At 41.6% G+C, this 19,454-nt stretch overlaps 1 protein-coding gene across 1 annotated transcript in view; it reads right to left on the bottom strand.

Moving 5' to 3' along the window:
• Nucleotides 1-19,454, bottom strand: part of LOC134344976 (uncharacterized) — a 47,911-nt gene that overhangs the window by 10,033 nt on the left and 18,424 nt on the right. The window contains exons 3-4 of the mRNA XM_063045109.1: nucleotides 14,412-14,531; nucleotides 7,174-7,237 (exon numbers count right to left, since the gene is read on the bottom strand). Of these exons, the coding sequence (XP_062901179.1) occupies nucleotides 7,174-7,237; nucleotides 14,412-14,531 (184 nt within the window). The remainder of the gene's footprint in view (nucleotides 1-7,173; nucleotides 7,238-14,411; nucleotides 14,532-19,454) is intronic.

Raw genomic sequence — 19,454 nt, 5'->3', positions numbered from 1 at the left:
AGAAGAGGGAAGGGGGAGGGGAAACACTACTGGAAGTTAGAGAAATTGTTGTTCACGCCACCAGGACTGACATGTCAAGAACCGGAATGGGGATTCTTCACACTGTGAAACACAATAATCAAAAAATGTTGGGTAATCTTAAATCAATGTTATTTCTTTGGTGACTGCCTTCTGCAGTGTATTTTAAATAGCTGTAAACTACTGCACATAAATATTTCAATGAACTGTCATTGATCTGAAATCTTAACTATTCACTCACAGTTACAGTATTTATTGTTCTTATCTCTTAAAATCCCCAACCTTATTAACTGATGATTTTTGTTTTGAGTGACTGTTGCAGCTTAATATAAGCACACACGCGTGAATTTGGTGCAAAATTACATCGCATGGCCCTTGGCCTGCTCCAGTAGTTAGTAACATCACAGCTGATTTGATGGTGACCTTAACTTGGCATTCCTGACTACCTGCGGAAATCTTTCATCTCCATATCAGGAATCTATCCATGCCTGCTTTATAGACTTTGTAGGGCTCTACTTCCACTGCCCTTTAGGGTAATGAGTTCCAAAAGCTCAGGCTCTGAGAAAAAACAATATTGTCTCATAGAGTTTACTAAGTGTGTTCAGAAACGTTTTCTTAATCAGTACATAGAAGTCCCAACAAGAGAGTGTGCGATACCTGATCTGCTATTAGGGAATGAGACAGGGAAGGTGACAGAAGTTTGTGTAGGGGAACACTTCACATCTAATGATCACATTGCCATTTGTTTCAAAGTAAATATGCAAAAAGATAGGTCTACTCCATGGGTTAAGATTCTAACTTGGAGAAAGGTCAATTTTGATGGTATCAGAAAGGATCTATCAAGTGCAGATTGGAATAGGTTGTTTTCTGGCAAAGGTGTACTTGGAAAGTGAGAGGCCTTCAGAAATGATATTTTGAGCTTACAAAGCTTGTATGTCCCTGTCAGAGTAAAGGATAAAGATAACAAGTTTACGAAATCTTGGTTTTCGAAACATATTGAGGCTCTGGTTAAGAAAAACAAGGAGGTGCATTGCAGGTTTCAGCAGGTAGGAACAAATGAGTTGTTTATGGAGTGCAAAAAATGCAAGACAACACATAAGAAAGAAATCAGGAGGGCTAAAAGAAGGCATGAGATTGTCTGAGCAGACAAGGTGAAGGAGAATCCTAAGGGATTCTACAGATATATTCAGAGCAAAAGAATTGCAAGGATTAAAATTGATCCTCTGTCAGATCAGGATGGTAATCTATGTCTGGAGTCAAAGAGATGGGGGAGACCTTAAATGCATTTTTTGCTTTTCTATTTACTCAGGACACAGAGTCTACAGAAGTAAGGCAAATCAGCATCAACTTCATGGACGCTATAGAGACTGCAGAGGAGCAGGTGTTTGCTGTCTATTATGTCTTGCAGTGGAATCTGGACCAGCTGCAAAAATGGGCTGAAAAATTGCAGATGGAATTTAATGCAGACAAGTGTTTGGTGTTGTACATCGGCAGCACCAGCTAGGTTGTACAGTGGATGGTAGGGCACTGAGGAGTGTGGTAGGACAGTAGGATCTGAGAATACAGGTCCGTAATTCATTGAAGGTGCTGTCACAAGTGGAGGGGAATAAACAGTTGATGTTTCAGGCTGAGACCCACTCCATAGATGCTGATCAAGTAGCTGAGTTCCTCCAGTATTTTGTGTATGTTCTTCGAGCATATTGTTTGTTTTACTCAAGTCCCTTCTCACTTTTCTAAACTCTGGAAGACACAAGCATGTCCTGTCCAACATTTCCTCACAAAGCAGCTTGACCACTTGTTATGAGATAAGCAAAGCTCTGAATTACTTCCAACAATGTAGACCTTTCTTAAATGTGCTTTGTGAGAGGGCAGGTTGCACCTGAACTGGAGGGGACCATTATCCTGGTGGGGAGATGTGTAAGAGTTACTTGAGAGGATTTAAACTAGTCTGGCAGAGGAGTGGGACTCAAAGTGTGGCAGATGAGAGGCAAATACAGAAATTAATGCAAGCAAGTTCAGTAGGCAGAACAGGGAGAAGCAGGAGAGAGAGTGAGTTCTGATGGACTAAGCTGCATTTATTTCAACGCAAAGAGCTTACCAGGTAAAGCAGATGAGCTCATGGCATGGATAGGCCAAAGGGATTGTTCTTGGCAAAATTTTTCTACAGGAGTGATTTCCCATTGTCTTTTTCCGGGCAGTGTCTTTACAAGACTGGTGACCCCAGCTATTATCAATACTCTTCAGAGATTGTCAGTAGTCACATAACCAGGACATGTGATTATGCACCAGCTGCTCATACAGCTATCCTCCACCTATTCCCATGGTTTTACATGACCATGATTGGGGTGGGAACGCTCAGCAGGTTCAACACCTTGCCCAAGGGTGACCTGTAGGTTAGTGGAGGGGAGGAGCGCCTTACATCTCCTTTGGTAGAGATGTATCTCTATCCTGCCAACCTGTTGTGATATTTTCCAAAAACATGATTAAGGGATAGGCAGGACTGGCAGCTCAATGTTGTGGCATACAGGTGCTACACACATGATAGAGGTGGAAACGACAGATAAGAGGGAGTTGTGTTTTTGATTGGGGAGGATATTATGGCAGCACTTAGAATATTCTCGGTGGGACAATTACTGAGAATATATGGGTAGAACTGATAAATAAGAAGAGGGTGATTATTTTGATAGGATTGTACTATAGGCACTCCAGTAGTCAATGGGAGCAAGTGTGGAAGGAAATTGGAGGTAGGTATAGGGAATAATAGGGATGTAATAGGAGGTGATTTAAACTTCCCTCATATTGAGTGGGACAACTATAGAGCTGAAGGATTATAACATAGGACGTAGAACATTATGGCACAGTACAGGTTCTTCAGCCCACAATGTTGTGTTGGCCTCTTTGCTGAATTTAAGATCAATTTAACCCTATCAAAATGGACAATTTGGTATTTCCCCTATTGTAATTAATTAGTTTTTTGTTTTGTCCACTCATTTAAGTTATCTATAACCCCATCTATAAAAATTTTCAACAATCTCTTTTTAGTACTTGTACTCATTTGATATTTATTCCTGTCTATAACAGTTACTGGGGTGTATGGGGTGTCTAGGGAGGGGTAGCGCCTCCGGTGGGGGGGGTCTCCCGTGCCCTGTCTCAGGGCAGCTCTTCCACCTTTGGTCCCCACCTGGCGCTCAGCTCTCACCTGTGGCTCCAAGCAGCTGTAGCACGCACAGCGGCCACACCCCGGTAAACCGTCTCAGCAGATGGGCCAGACCAGGTGAGGGTAGCTGATGGGTCTTCGACCCTCGGTGAGGTAGGGGATTTGCCTATCCCAGCATGTGAAGTCTGGCCCTGGCAGATTGAGTGGAGGAGACTGATTAATGGTCCAACGGTCAAGAAGGCAGGCCACCAGGCGTTAGTGGAGTGCTAAGAGCACGACAAGGCACTTAGACGTCCTGGTCATCCACTACAAGAGGTGGTGATCTCTTTCAACTCACCCAGCAGTAGGAAAAGGCAAACCACTGCTGTGACCTGCCGAGTACATGATTTCCCAATACGTCAGAGCGGCGTGGAGGGAAATTGTCCACCAACTGGAATTTCCAGATGCAACCTAAAGTGATAACAGTTACTAACTTAGTGCAGGTTGGTTACGGCTAGTCGTCTGCCTGACCAAGGATCTGGACCCACTGCAATTTGCTTAACACTGCAACAGGTCCACAGTGGACACAATTTTACTGATTCTCCACTCTGCTTTGGAGCACAAGACAACAACAAAATATACATCAGGCTGTTGTTTAACAACTACAGCTTGGTATTCAATAGTATTAAACATCCAGCTTCTAAACATGGTCCTTTGTAACTTTCTCTGCAAATAGATTCTTAACTTGCTCATCAGGAGACAACAATCAGTGCAGATTTGTAATAACATCTCCTCCTTGCTGACAATCAACATTGGCACACCTCAAGGATGTGTGGTTAGCTCACTGATCTACTTTCTCTAAACTCATCGCCGTGTGGCTAACGTACAGCTCAAATGTCATTCATAAACTTGCGGATTTCAGTGCTGTTGGTGGTATAATCTCAGATGGCAATCAAGAGGGATGGAGGAGTGCGATAGATTGGCTGGTTGAGTGGTGCAACAACCATGCGAACATAGGTGAAAAGAAGGTTTCGCTTCCAGATGAGCTCAATGCCTTCTAAGTTCTCTTTGACTGTCAAAGCATGGAGGAAGCTTCATAAACTCTCACAGCCCCTGGTGACCCTGTGATTTCAGTCTCTGAGGCTAACATGAGACCATCCTTCAGGAGGGAGACTTGCTACCATTGGCTGCCTCCAGCAAGGTTTCATCGCTCTTTGCCTTCTCACTGATCACTCACTTGAGTACTTGTGTCACACAGTAAGCATCGCCTGAAAGGGTCTCTGTGATGAACAGTAGATGACCATGGCAAGCAAAACCCATGGTGTTCACAGACCTCTGATGTGCTGGCACTGTTAAAGATGCAAGGGGGTTGGCACTTGCTTGCATTCATACCAAGGCGAGCGTGGTAAAACACATAGCCTGCATTAGTTAGTAGTCTGTTTCGTGTGCTTATGTTGGAGGCCTTGCTGCTTATTGAGGCAGGGAAAAGAGGAGGAACCACATACCTCTGCCCGGCTGAGCATAGACTATCAGCCATTTTAGCAAGCTCCCTATAGTCCTTCACGGTGCGTTAGCAAGGGCAATGTAAACTTGATCAGGCATTTGCTGAATGAAGAGTTCTTTAAAAATAAACCGAGGATAGTGATTTCCCAGGAGAGAGAGCATGTGGTCTATAAGTTCTGAAGGCTTAACATCACCAAGGCCAGGCAAGGAGAGCAACTGTTCGGTGTGCTCGGACTCCAATAGTCCAAAAGATGAGTTTTCAGCGATTAGTATTTATCATGATCAGGCGGGTGTTCTAGTAGACACTCTTGCAGCCATGGAGTTTCTGAGCAGTGCTACCATACGGTAGAATTTGGTGTTGTCGGCGGTGCTTTCTCACAGCGCAAGTTGGGCCTCGGCTTGTACAAACCAAGCAACAGCATTTTGCTCCCAAAACTCCAGCAGTTTCTAAGCGACTGATTGACCAACATGTTCAATAACTCTGGAATCGTCCTTTAGTTCAGGGTCACCAATGTAGGTTTTCGCTAATAAAATGACATGAGGTGTTTTTTGTTTAAGAAACAATGGTACAACTCATTTATGGAGCTCCAAAAAACCGAACACTAAAAGGTCTTTACATAATTATGTCATCAGGTCAGACCAGCCTCTGAAAGTGAACCCCAACTCAATGTATGTTTCCACCAATTACATTACTCTACACAGGCAAGAGGTACAGGGGCCTGAAGACCCACACTCAATGATTCAGGCAGAGTTTCTTCCCAGCTGTCAGACTTTTAAAACCCCTGAATACTACCTCATTATTTATTTTTTTCTACATGATTCATTTATTTTGTAATTTGTGGTAACATTATGTCTTTGCACTGTCCTGCTGCATCACATTAAATTTTTTGACATATAAGACAGTGATAAATAACCTGATTCTGATATATAAATTAACTAACAATCTAGGTTAAAATTATTGCAGAGATCAAAAATCAAAATCAATTCTTTACGAAACATTGGCAAGATATCTTCCAGCTGCCAACGGCACAACTATCAAATTTGGGAATTTTCAAAAAGGCCACAAGTAAAGCAGATATCTCAGAGGATTTAGGGTTAGAGGAAATTACGATGAAAGGGAGGGAGGGAGGGAGGGACAAGGCAATGGAGAGACTTGTAAACAAGTTGACAACCTAGAAATTGAGCAGTTTCCCAACACGGAGCCAATATACTGTAGGTCAGTGAACAATGTACTGATGGGTGAAAGTGACTAAGTACAAGTTTGTAGCCTGGCAGCCGAATTTGTGAGTTTTTCTGGTTTATGGAGAGTGGAATGAGAGGGTTCTTTTTTAAACTATAAATTGGAATATCTAGGTTTGGAGGTAACGATGGCATGGAAAAGTGTTTCTGCAGCAGATGAAATGAGGCAATAAGGCTGTAGAGGTGGGAATATGATTGAAACAGCAAATATTAGAACACCCTCAATAAAATCAATTTTTTTGCCTATCTGTTTAGTATCAACAGTTGGCTTGGGTTGTGAAGATTTTCCCAGGTGAGGGAAGGAGCAAATGATCCTAACCTTTCAGATACAGAAGAGAACACTACAGTGCAGTACAGGCCCTTCATTACATGATATTGTAGCAACCTATTAACATACTCTAAGATCAATTTAACCATTCCCCTCTACATAGCACTCCATTTTCCTATCACCCGTGTGCCCATCTAAGAGTTTCTTAAATGCCTCTAGTGTACCTGCCTCTACCACCAGCCCTGGAAAGGTGTTCCACACATCCACTACTCTCTCTGTGAAAAAAAACTTACCCCTTTCCTTGACTTATCTTAAAATACACCCCCTTGTATTAGCCATTTCCACTCTGAGGTAAAAAATCTCTGGTTATCCACTCTATCTATGCCTTTTATCATCTTGTACACCTCTGTCAAGTCACCACTCGCCCTCTTTCACTCCAAAGGAAAAAAGCCTCGCTCAGTCAACCTATCCTCACAAGACATGCCCTCTAGTCCATGCAGCATCCTGGTAAATCCTCTCTAAAGTTTCCACATTCTTCCTCTAATGAGGTGACTAGAACTGAACACAATATTCCAAGTGCGGTCTCACCAGGGTTTTATAGAGGTGCAACATTAACTTGTAGCTCTTGAACTCAATCCCCTGACTAATGAAGGCCAACACACCACACGCCCTCTTAACAACCCTATCAACTTGCGGGGTAACTTTGAGTAAGTGCACCCATCTCTGTTACAGTCCTGGCACTTCTTCATAAGGGGTGCTTTGATGAGGATGGAAGTGACAGGTTGGCCTCTCCCAACACTGATGAGTTGCAAATGCTGAATTGTGTGTCAGGCAGACGTTACCCTTTGTGGAACTGTGTGTGTCATCCATCACAAGTTAAATCTTCACAGCAGAAAGAGACAAGATGATATTGAAATAAAAGAAATGATTCATACAGACAGGTGACATTTATTGTGAGGGCATTTGTGAAGAATCATCTATGGCAGGCCTTCATCAATGAATCATTCACCTTTTATCCTCCTCTTTAACAGCTTCTCTCTTTTTTGCAGTAGAATTTTCATATACATATCTGTCTGCACAGAAAATATGAAAAGGCATCAAAATTAGTAACTGTCAGTGCTTTTGTTTGCAAGATATGGTGATATCAACAAAATATGGTGATGTCAACAAAATTGAGAGAGTACAGAGAAGATTTACTGATGTCAACAAAATTGAGAGAGTACAGAGAAGATTTACTAGAATGTTACCTGGGTTTCATCTCCTAAATTACAGAGAAAGGTTGAACAAGTTGGGTCTTTATTCTCTGGAGCGTAGAAGGTTGAGGGGGGACTTGATAGAGGTATTTAAAATTATGAGGGGGATAGATAGAGTTGACGTGGATAGGCTTTTTCCATTGAGAGTGGGGGAGATTCAAACAAGAGGACATGAGTTGAGAGTTAAAAGACAAAAGTTTAGGGGTAACATGAGGGGGAACTTCTTTACTCAGAGAGTGGTAGCTGTGTGGAATGAGCTTCCAGCAGAAGTGGTTGAGGCAGGTTCGATGTTGTCATTTAAAGTTAAATTGGATAGATATATGGACAGGAAAGGAATGGAGGGTTATGGGCTGAGTGCAGGTTGGTGGGATTAGGTGAGAATAAGAGTTCGGCATGGACTAGAAGGGCCGAGATGGCCTGTTTCCGTGCTGTAATTTTTATATGGTTATATATCCAAATTCTAAGAAAAAAACCATATTGGTTTACTTTGACAATGTTTTGCAAAATTAGCCTGGACTCCACATTACATTTTAAATTTTCAAAGATCTGCAAAGTCTGGCACAAGGAGTGCTGGAAAACGCAGTTCGTATAGATGTAAGATAGCTGGTGTGGAAATAGTGGATCAAAAGATCTGTTTCTATGCATTATGACTCTAACCATAAATTTATTCTTAGAGCACAGAGGAACATATCAAGGTAGACAAGCGGCACTGTAGCACAGCGGATCGTACAATCGATTTACTGTGCCAGTGATCACCGATTAGAGTTCGATTCCTGCCACTGTTTGTAAGGAGTTTGCATGTTCACCCTGTGACTGCATGGGTTTCCTCCGGGTTCTCTGGCTACCACTCACAGACCAAAAGGACATATGGATTAGGGATAGTAAATTGAGGGCTTGTTATTTTAGCTGCTGCCAGCAAATCTGTGGATTGTGTTGGTCACTGATACAAATGAATAATTTCACTGTATGATTTGATGTTTCGATGCACATTTAACAAACAAAACTAAGCTTTAATCATTCAGTTGCAAACTAATGAGAAACAAAAGACAATTCAAGCATCAGAAGAAGCAGGCTTTAATCTGGCCTGAATTTCAGTGTAGCCCAGTGGACAAAGGTCAGTTGGCAAGCACTTCACTGAGTATAGTTATGTTACTGGATGTAGCAATGGTCTTAGTTCTGCAACTCTACTCTTATAATGCTGTTGCTTTCACTTTGCACATGATTTTAGAAAGATGTTTATGAGCTTGTAACTTGACCATGGTTAAGTGTTAAATATCTGAAAATTAGGTGCATTCCATTATAAGCACCATTCCAGTTTCTGGAGAATTTGTGTGACCAAGTGTGACTCAACACAGACCAAGAACATGTTATATGTCCTCAGTTCTTGAATGTTATATTTGTTTTCTATCTGTTATGATCTATAGCTAATTTTTCCAACAGATGCATCAATTTATTACACCACTAACAAAAATATGTTTTCATTTATATTCTCTTATGAGTTTAATTTGATATTTCAGACTGAAAAGCAAAAACAAAACTGCAGATGCTGGAAATCCTGAGAACAGCTAGCAGTCAGTTTGTGCAGAGATAAACAGAACTAATGATGAAATGTCATTGAACTGAAATATTATAGTTCAATATGAACTTTCATACCATAGTATTTCCAGTTTGTTATGTTTTTAATTTTTGTATTTAAAGTGTCCAGTGATCTAGATTTACTTTCCCATTCACGATTTAAAAAAATTAACAATCTCAAGTGTGAAAGTTCATCAGCAATTAGGTGTTTTGTAAAATATCGAAGGAAGCGAATAGTTTCCTGAACAACCTGAGGCAAAACATATTGAAAGAACGCATCAAGATTAACAGAAGCCAAATGACAGAAGTGGAGAAAATAACTGCATTGAAGAGTAACATTTTCCTAAGGATGGATAGCATTCTTCCCAGGAATGTAAAAGAAGAAGGTAAAAATATTGCAATGTATGACCCATTATACACCGATGTAATGCTCAACTTATTGCTGAACCTGTGATTAATTCATCTGGATTCCCTTGCTGTCTTTATATTAGACATGTATTTTAACTGCTTTCTTAACCTGGCCTGCCTTTTTTAGTGAACTATGCATTCATGTCCTCAGGATTTACTGTCCTTGCACCCGTTTTAGAACTGTGCCCTTATGTCCCTCCTCATTCAAACTACCAAAATGTAAAACTGAAAATGTCTCGGCTGCCACCTATGAATCCACTCCACTAGACTATTCCTCTGTTACTGCACTCCTGTAGATTTTCTGTCAAGTGCTATGTGGAAATTGTGCCCCGTGTGGTCAAAGCCAAATCCAAATCATTAAATATACTTTGAAAATGATAGTCGTCTGCTAATCTCTGCCTTTCCTGTCTTGTCTTTACAGATCTCTTTCACAACCCATCTTTGCCTTCTTTTACTTACACAACTTTCTATCAATGTTGTGACATCCTTTTTATTATACAGCCTTCAATTTGCATGAGGAATCTTTACTATGACACCTTATTAAAAATAAAACATTAGTAAATCCATTTATATCACATCAGACTAACTTCTGTCATTGACTCTTTCTGTTTTTGTTTAATCGAAGAACTTTAAAGTTAATTGGCATAGTTTACAACTATATGCGGGCTTTCTGTAATTAATCCACATCATTACCAATTCTATTCATGGTCGTTATTTCTCAAACTTTTCCTATTGCCCAGGATGAAATGACTTGTTACGTAGCTTGTCCTTAAATATTCTGATTGTGAAATGGATGGGATAATGTTCTCAGGAGGTGGTCAGAAAGACTAGTTAAGCTGTTGATGAAGTGTCTGGTGGAGGTATGCACATTGTGCAGGGGGACAATGGATACCATCCCCTGTCAGGTTTAAAACCAAGTTCTCCTAGTGAGAAGTAGCCTGGAAGGTCATTGTAAAGACATGAGGGGGAGGGTCATTGAGTGCCAGTGCTTTGGGGAAGCATGCCTAAGTCCCTCTCTGCTCCTATGAGCAGAAGAAAAAGAAATTACCAAAGAAAAAATATTTTTAGCAAAGAGAAACAGTTCTCTTTCTGAAAGGAGATGCTGGTATTGGAGAAGGTTCAGAGGAGATTTATTAAAATAATCCTGGGAATGAAAGGGTTAACGTATGGGGGGTGTTTGATGACTCTGTGCATATACACACTGGAGTTCAGAAGAATGAAGGGGAATCTCATTGAAACCCAAGGAATATTGAAAGACCTATCTAGAAAGGACATGGAGAGGATGTTTTTAATAGTGGTAGGGTCTAGGATCAGAGAGCACTGTCTCAGAATAAATGGGTGTCCCCTTGCAGACAGAGATGAGGAGGAATTTCTTTAGCCAGAGGGTGGTGAATCTGCGGAATTCATCACCTCAGATGGCTGTGGAAGTCAAGTCATTGGGTATATTTAAAGTGGAGGTCCTTAATTGGGAACAGCATCAAAGGTTACGGGGAGAAGGCAGGAGGGTGTAGTTGAGAGGGAAAACAAATCAGCCATGATGAAATAGCAGAGTAGACTCGATGGGCTAAATGGCCTAATTCTGCTCCTGCTGTTTGTCTTATAGTCTCATGGAGTTAATACTTCAAGTTGAAGACCTGTTTCCAGAACAGAGAAAAAGAGAAAATGAGCTAACATCAATGGCCACTTCATTAGTATGTCCTGTACATGTTCATGGTCTTCTGCTGCTGTAGCCCATCCACTTCAAAGTTCAATGTGTTGCACATTCAGAGATGTCTTCTGCACACCACTGTTGTAACGCGTGGTTATTTGTGTTACTGTCACCTTCCTGCCAGCTTGAACCAGTCTGGCCATTCTCCTCTGACCTCTCAAATTAACATGGCATTTTTGCCCACAGAACTATCGTTCACAGGATTTTTTTGTATTTTGCACCATTACGTATAAACTCTAGACACTGCTGTTGTGAAAATCCCAGGAGATATAACAGTTTCTGAATACTCAAATCATCCTATCGGGCATCAACAATGATTCCATGGTCAAAGTCACTTGGATCACATTTCTTGTGCCTTCCGATGTTTGGTTTGAGCAACAAATGAACCTCTTGAACATGTCTGCATGCTTTTATGTATTGAGTTGCTGCCACATGATTGGTCAATTAGATATTTGCATTAACAAACAGGAATATGGGTGTATCTCATGAAGAGGCCAGTGAGTATATGTTTAAGTTATGGAGAGAGTGGAGAAGGGATTGATAGGGAAAAGGGAATTGATAGTCAAAATGAGGAGAGTTGGAGAAAGAGTGAAAACAAACAAAGGTGTGTATGTAAAATACTGCCCAGCATCTCCGCAAGTATCACCAGAGAGAAAAACTGAGCTGATACGCAGATGGATCATCTGCTGTAGAACTGGTAAATTCTGTTACAAATAGAGAAAATATTCAATATTGAGCCCAGAGTCTGCAATGTGACCTGGCAGAAGAGGAGGTTCAGCCTCCTGAACCTTATGAGAACTGTGAAGGAAGCCACAGACACAGAGATCAGAGTGAGATAGAGGAACAGGTATATGGGTCACCCGCAGAGTCTGAACAAAAGTGTTCCACAGAGCAATTGCCCAATCAGCATTTGCTCTCTCTCGTGCAGAGAGACCACATCATGAACACCGAACGTTATGTACTAGATTAGAGGAAGTGCGAATGAACCACTGTTTTATCAAAAAGACTGGTCCTCAGATGGTAGGAAATGAAGCATTGGTCTGCTGTGACAAACTGGAGGGGGGACCGGTGGCGATGCCTGAGATGATTGATCCCTATAGAATCAGGAAAGAGAAGATATGCCTGATGGTGCAATCTCATTAAAGATAAATGATACTGGATAAAGTCTGTCTCCCTGAGCATGGAGTTTGGATAAATTCCCTAATGCAGCAGTAAGCAAGAAGCTCTGAGATGTTTTGGTTTAAAGCCCTACATCAGGATTAATTAGAACAGGATTTAAATCCAAAATATCACCAACTCCTTCCTTTCCACCGGGGTTCCCAACTTCATTTGCCACGGACCCCTACCATTAACCGAGGGGTCCGTGGACACCAGGTTGGCAATGCCTGCATACATGTAGATGCTGATGACCTGCTGAGTTCTCCCAGAGGATTATTTGTTGCTCCAGTTTCAAGCATCTGCAATTTTTGCATCTGCGAGATGTGGCAAATATCAGCGAACATAGCCTGGACGTATCCTGAGGCAGGTAAACTGAGAGTAATTTTGAATCCTGGGCTTTATGGGATAAAACATCTAAGGTATAAATAAGGTCTGGACAAGTACAATTTGAGGTAAATGGTTAGCAAATTTTTCCTTGAGCAATTAGGAACTGTGGTTTCTCGCACCAGTGCACTTGAATACTGTACGATGTGCTGCTGTTGGTGTTAACTTGGGGAGTTTTATACCCAAAATTAATTTTATGGAGAATAAGAATTCCACTGATGAATGAGGAAACTTACTTTCTCATACCCAGAAATATATACAAACCTGGGTTAGGCTGATTTCAAACAACACAGCACTTGATTTTTGTTTTGGAGTTGTGTGAATGAATTTCCAGCCCTATCTCTCACTTAGTCTAATATTTTGCGCCAGAAAATGACTGGTCTGTAATAAAGTTCAGAGTGATTGAACGTCTTCAACAGAAAGACAGTGATTAGTAAGGGTATCAGAGGATACAGGGAGAAGGCAGGAGGAGATTAAGAGAGATAATAAATCAGCCATGATGGAGTGGTAGAGCAGACTTGATGGGCCGAATGGCCTAATTCTGTTCCTATTGTCCTTGATTAGCCAGGGCATCAAAGGGTATGGGGTGAGAGCATGGGAGTAGGGATGACCAGAAGAACTGGGTCAGCCCATGATTGAATGGCAGAGCAGAATCGATGGGCCAAATGGCCTACTTCTCCTCCTATATCTTATGGTCTTATGGCTTATGGTCTTACAGATTTGCAAGAGGCAGGTCAAGCCTAGTGACTCTGATGGAATTTTTGGAAGTGGTTAAAGTGGGGAACCAGGTGGTGAATGCTTATGTTATTTTTGTGGACTTCTGGAAGGAGTGTGATAAAGGCCCATTTAAAAGTCCATTTCTACAAGCTGAAAATAATGGAATTCATGGTAAGTTGTTTACCTGGCTTGGAAATTGGCTAAGGGTAGGAAACAGTGTTGGAGAATGGATAGTTATTGTTGTTGGGAGGATATTTCAAATGGATACCCATACCGATTTGTTTTGAGGCCATAATTATTCATAAAATTTATAAAAGATGAGATTGAAAACCAAGCATGCTGATGCTGGCATTGCCAATGGAAGAAAGAACTTACATGGAAGTATTTGTAGATCAAACAAATGAGCAAAACGGTGCCAATCGGATGCTGGTAGAACTCAGCCAGTTGAACTACATCTGTAGAAAGAGATACCAGTTGATGGTTTAGGTCAAAGACCCCTCATCAAATGGGTTCTGAAGCATTTTTGATGAAGGGTCCTTGACTTGAAACATTAATTGCTTTCTCTTTCCAAAGGTGCCAGTCGACTTGCTGAGCTCTTCCAGTAGATCAGTTCTTGTTTCAAATTGCAACAAATGCATTCTTATTTGCTTTCCTCTACCAGATGGATTATAGTGCTGACAAGTATGGGATCATACTTTTTAGACATGACAAAAAATGTTAAGTTATGAACCTGTTGATAGAAACAAATGTTGTTTTACAAGGGCTAGGTATATCACTGAAGAGCGAACTTTGAACCATCTCAGTCCAACTGTGCCTGGAATTCTGATTAGACCTTCCATATATTAATTGTTCTTCAGTTAGTGTCATTTATGTCCTTAAAGAGATTGATAATAGGTATTAATGGAATCAAAAGGTATGAGGCCAGTGCAGGAAAATGAAGCTGACGTAAAAGATCAGCAAGACATAATTCCTAACACAGTGAACAGTAGAAACTTCTTAATCAAAATACATTTATATTTTTCTCCTGAGTTGTGTGATCCTCACCATTCCGCTGTGAGCATTTTTCTCTCCAGAAGCAGTAGCACAAAACTATGAACACGATCAGTATTATGGGACTGACGGCTACCAGAATCCAGGTGATGAAATCCGTCTCAGTGGCGATATCTGTATTAAAAATAGACATTCTATTAAAGAAAATCTCCAGACAGTGGTAGATAGAGTTCAATCCATCACAGACACAACCCTCCCCACCATTTACAAGGAGCACTGCCACAAGAAAGCAGGACCCCCAGCACCTAGGCCAAGCTCTCTCCTCACTGCTGCCATTGGGCAGGAGGTATAGGAGCCATAGGCCACACGCCACCAGGTTCAGGAACAGTTATTATCTTTCAACCATCAGCATGGATAACTCCACTCAGCACAACACTGAAATGATCCCATATATCTACGGACTCACTTTCAAGGACTCTTTACAACTCATGTTCTCAGTATTATTTATATATTTATATATATTTGTACAATTCGTCTTCTTTTGCACATTGGTTGTTTGTCAGTCTATATGTATAATTTCTCATAAATTTTATTTTATTTATTTTCCTGTAAGTGTCTGCAAGAAAATGAATCTCAAGATACAGTGACATAAATATACTTTGACAATATTAAGTTCTTTGACTTTGATTTCTAACTGCCCTCAAGAGGGAGGAGGTGACCTTCTTGGATGCTGCAGGAGTAGCTGTACCGTGTGACTGTTGGGAAGGAATGACTGATTTTTGTCAAGAATTTCCCTTTGTATTTTTTATGGAAATGACGATGTTGATCCAAGAAGGAGCAGAGATATATGTGCAAGTTACGATAGCACGCGACTTGTTGCAGCGATCGGAAATGGCGGGGTGTTCACGGGTTCTGGTGCTTGTATCCTTCCAGATGCTGGAGGCTGTGGGAATCACCCGCAAGGCCAGCTTTAGTAAGCACCCCTGTCTTACACAGCTACAGAGAGTCCGAGGCCAAGGGCTGAAGGCCCAGAAGTGGCCTGTCCTGGGGTTGGAGGTGTGTGTGTGTGTGTGTGTGTGTGTGTGTGGAGGTGGGTGGGAAAAGAGCTTCCTTTGCTGTCGTTCTCGTGTTGCAGCCTGTGCTGTTCTGCTGAGCATTGTAGGCAACTATGCTGGAACTGCAATGTGTGGTGACCTGTGGGCTGCCCCCCCCCCCCCAGCACATCCTTGGGTGTATTAGCTGTTAATACAAATGCCACATTCCACTTGTGTTCCGATGTGCATGTGATAAATAAATCCGAATCTGAACCAGGGAAGTATCTTCGAAGAAGTTTTGCCAAGTTGCTGCAGATAATGCACAGTATTGGTGGTGTTGTACTGAGTTATCCTTCAGCGTTACCCTTTAATCATAGTGAGACCAACATCGAAGGGGGTTAGAGGAGCATTATCCAGACTGAAGGCAATAACTGAAGTTCCCCAATCCCCAAATAACAGTTTTTTTTTTGTATATGCGGTGTCAAAGGGATTGTTGCTGGGTTTGAACTGGGAATGTTACAATGAACTTCCCTATGGTTAACTAGTAGGCTACCAAGAGAGACTTAGACCAGGTGGACCCAAGTGCAGAGGAGACAAGAGACGAGGATGGTATTAACAAAGAATCTTTGCTTGTGGATTGGTTAGTAGAGAGCACTGGCTAGGGCTCGAAAATCACTACACACGGGGTAGGTGGGCTCAAGACTGAGCAAAATTGAACAAACCAGAGGAAACTTAAATAGGCAAAGAAAACAAGGTACAGGTACACAGATAAATAAAACAAAGCAGAGGTGAAAACAATCAACTAATAATCATGGAAGAAGGAACTTTAGAGTCTGGAGGACTCTAGTACCCTTAGGTGGTCTGACCGAGGCATGATATGCAGTTTACTAGTTTAACTCATCAGAGCTGCAGGTTTGGAAGTCAATAATGAAAACAGGAAGTGCTAGGAACATTCAATGATCAGGCTGCCTCTGGAATATTGTACAGGAGCAGGCCCTTAACTAATTAAACTAGGAATTAAATGCCTCACTAAATAATATACCATAATATGATAAGTTTTAATCTACCATTTGAGAGGGAGAAGGGAAGATCAGAAGTGTCACTATTATAGTTGAACAAAGGGGACTATGGAGCCATGAGGGAGGAGTTGGCCAAGGTTGACTGGAAAGATACCCTAGCAGGGATGACAGTGGAACAACAATGACAGGTATTTCTGGGAATAATACAGAAGGTGCAGGATCAGTTCATTCCAAAGAGGAAGAAAGATTCTAAGGGGAGTAAGGGTGACCGTGGCTGACAAGGGAAGTCAAGGACAGTATAAAAATAAAAGAGAAGTATAACATAGCAAAGATGAGCCGGAAGCCAGAGGATTGGGAAACTTTTAAAGAGCAACAGAAAATAACTAAAAAGGTAATATGGGGAGAAAAGATGAGGTACGAAGGTAAGGAGGATAGTAAAAGCTTCTTTAGGTATGTGAAGAGGAAAAAGTTAGTTAAGACCAAGGTTGGGCCCTTGAAGACAGAAACGGGTGAATTTATTATGGGGAACAAGGAAATGGCAGATGAGTTGAACAGGTACTTTGGATCTGTCTTCACTAGGGAAGACACAAACAATCTCCCAGATGTAATAGTGGCCAGAGGACCTAGGGTAACGGAGGAACTGAAGGAGATTCACATTAGGCAGAATATGGTATTGGATAGACTGATGGGACTGAAGGCTAATAAATCCCCAGGGCCTAATGGTCAGCATCCCAGGGTATTTAAGGAGGTGGCTCTAGAAATCGTGGATGCATTGGTAACCATTTTCCAATGTTCTATAGATTCAGGATCAGTTCCAGTGGATTGGAGGGTAGCTAATGTTATCCCACTTTTTAAGAAAGGAGGGAGAGAGAAAACAGGCAATTATAGACCAGTTAGCCTGACATCAGTGGTGGGGAAAATGCTGGAATCAACTATAAAAGAGGTAATAGCGGCATATTTGGATAGCAGTGGCAGGATTGGTCCGAGTCCGCATGGATTTACGAAGGGGAAATCATGCTTGACTAATCTTCTGGAATTTTTTGAGGATGTAACTATGAAAATGGACAAGGGAGAGCCAGTGGATGTAGTGTACCTGGACTTTCAGAAAGCCTTTGATTAGGTCCCACATTGGAGGTTAGTGTGCAAAATTAGAGCAAATGGTATTGGGGGTAGTGTACTGACATGGATAGAAAATTGGTTGGCAGACAGGAAACAAAGAATAGGGATTAACGGCTCCCTTTCAGAATGGCAGGCAGTGACTAGTGGGGTACCGCAAGGCTCGGTGCTGGGACCGCAGCTATTTATAATATACATTAATGATTTAGATAAAGGGATTAAAAGTAACATTAGCAAATTTGCAGATGACACAAAGCTAGGTGGCAGTGAGAAATGTGAGGAGGATGTTATGAGAATGCAGGGTGACTTGGACAGGTTAGGTGAGTGGGCAGATGCATGGCAGATGCAGTTTAATGTGGGTAAATGTGAGCTTATCCACTTTGGTAGCAAGAACAGGAAGGCAGATTACTATCTGAATGGTGTCAAGTTAGGAAAAGGGGAAGTACAGCGAGATCTGGGTGTCCTTGTTCATCAGTCACTGAAAGTAGGCATGCAGGTACAGCAGGCAGTGTAGGAAGCTAATGGTATGTTGGCCTTCATAACAAGGGGAGTTGAGTGTAGGAACAAAGAGGTCCTTCTGCAGTTGTACAGGGCCCTGGTGAGACCACACCTGGAGTATTGTGTGCAGTTTTGGTCTCCAAATTTGAGGAAGGACATTCTTGCTATTGAGGGAGTGCAGCGTAGGTTCATGAGGTTAATTCCTGGGATGGCGGGACTGTCATATGTTGGAAGATTGGAGTGATTGGGCTTGTATACACTGGAATTCAGAAGGATGAGAGGGGATCTGATTGAAACATACAAGATTATTAAGGGATTGGACACGCTAGAGGCAGGAAACATGTTCCCGATGTTGTGGGATTCCAGAACCAGAGGCCACAGTTTAAGAATAAGGAGTAGGCCATTTAGAACGGAGGTGAGGAAAAACTTTTTCACTCAGAGAGTTGTGGATCTGTGGAATGCTCTGCCTCAGAAGGCAGTGGAGGCCAACTCTCTGGATGCTTTCAAGAAAGAGTTAGATAGAGCTCTTAAAGATAGCACAGCCAAGGGATGGGGGAGAAGGCAGGAACAGGGTACTGATTGTGGATGATCAGCCATGATCACAGTGAATGGCGGTGCTGGCTCGAAGGGCTGAATGGCCTACTCCTGTACCTGTTGTCAATTATCTATAAATGAGAATCTGAATCAGAATCAGGTTTATTATCACCAAAATGTGTTGTGAAATGTGTTGTTTGCAGCAGCAGTACAGTGCAATATGCAAAAATTACTGTAAATATTTATAACTAATTATTATAAAATTACAATAAGTATTTTTTCATTACTATAAGTAAACCCTTCTGCCAATGCAATGTCCACATCCCTCCATTCTCTCTCTGTAGGAAGAAAAAAAATTGGAGATAATGTTCCAGGCCAACAACTTTTTGTCAGAACCAGGATAGTTTACCAACCTAAAACTCTGTTTGCCTTTCCACAGATGCTGGTTACCTTATTGAGTATCTTCAGTGTTTTCTGTTTTTAATTAATTTGATTTTGGATGCATGTGCAGAAGACTTGATCATTCACTTTGCAGATGTCTTGAAATTAGGAGGTATTGCAGACAGAGAAGAAGATTATCTTACATTACAGGGGGATCTTGATGAGTTAGGAGGTTGGTTGGGAACACTTGTGGGTTACCCCAGCACGTCTTGTGTTGGTTGTTATCATAAAACGACATGTCCCTCTGTATGTTTCAAGGTACATGTGATAAATAAATGAATCTGAGCAGTGGCAAATAGATTTCAATACAGGCAAATGTAGATAATGCATTTTGCAGAGTAAAACCAGTGTGGGACTTCTACTAGGAATGATAAGGCACTAGGGAGTTTATTGGAACAGAGGGACCTAGGAGTACATAGTTCATTGTCAGTAGCTTTACAGTTCGACACAGTGGT

Source organism: Mobula hypostoma, chromosome 4 (genome assembly GCF_963921235.1).
Source record: "Mobula hypostoma chromosome 4, sMobHyp1.1, whole genome shotgun sequence".
Classification (NCBI taxonomy): Eukaryota; Metazoa; Chordata; class Chondrichthyes; order Myliobatiformes; family Myliobatidae; genus Mobula; species Mobula hypostoma.
The sequence above is the reverse complement of the archived record's forward strand: the minus strand, read 5'-3'. Positions and strand labels throughout refer to the sequence as shown.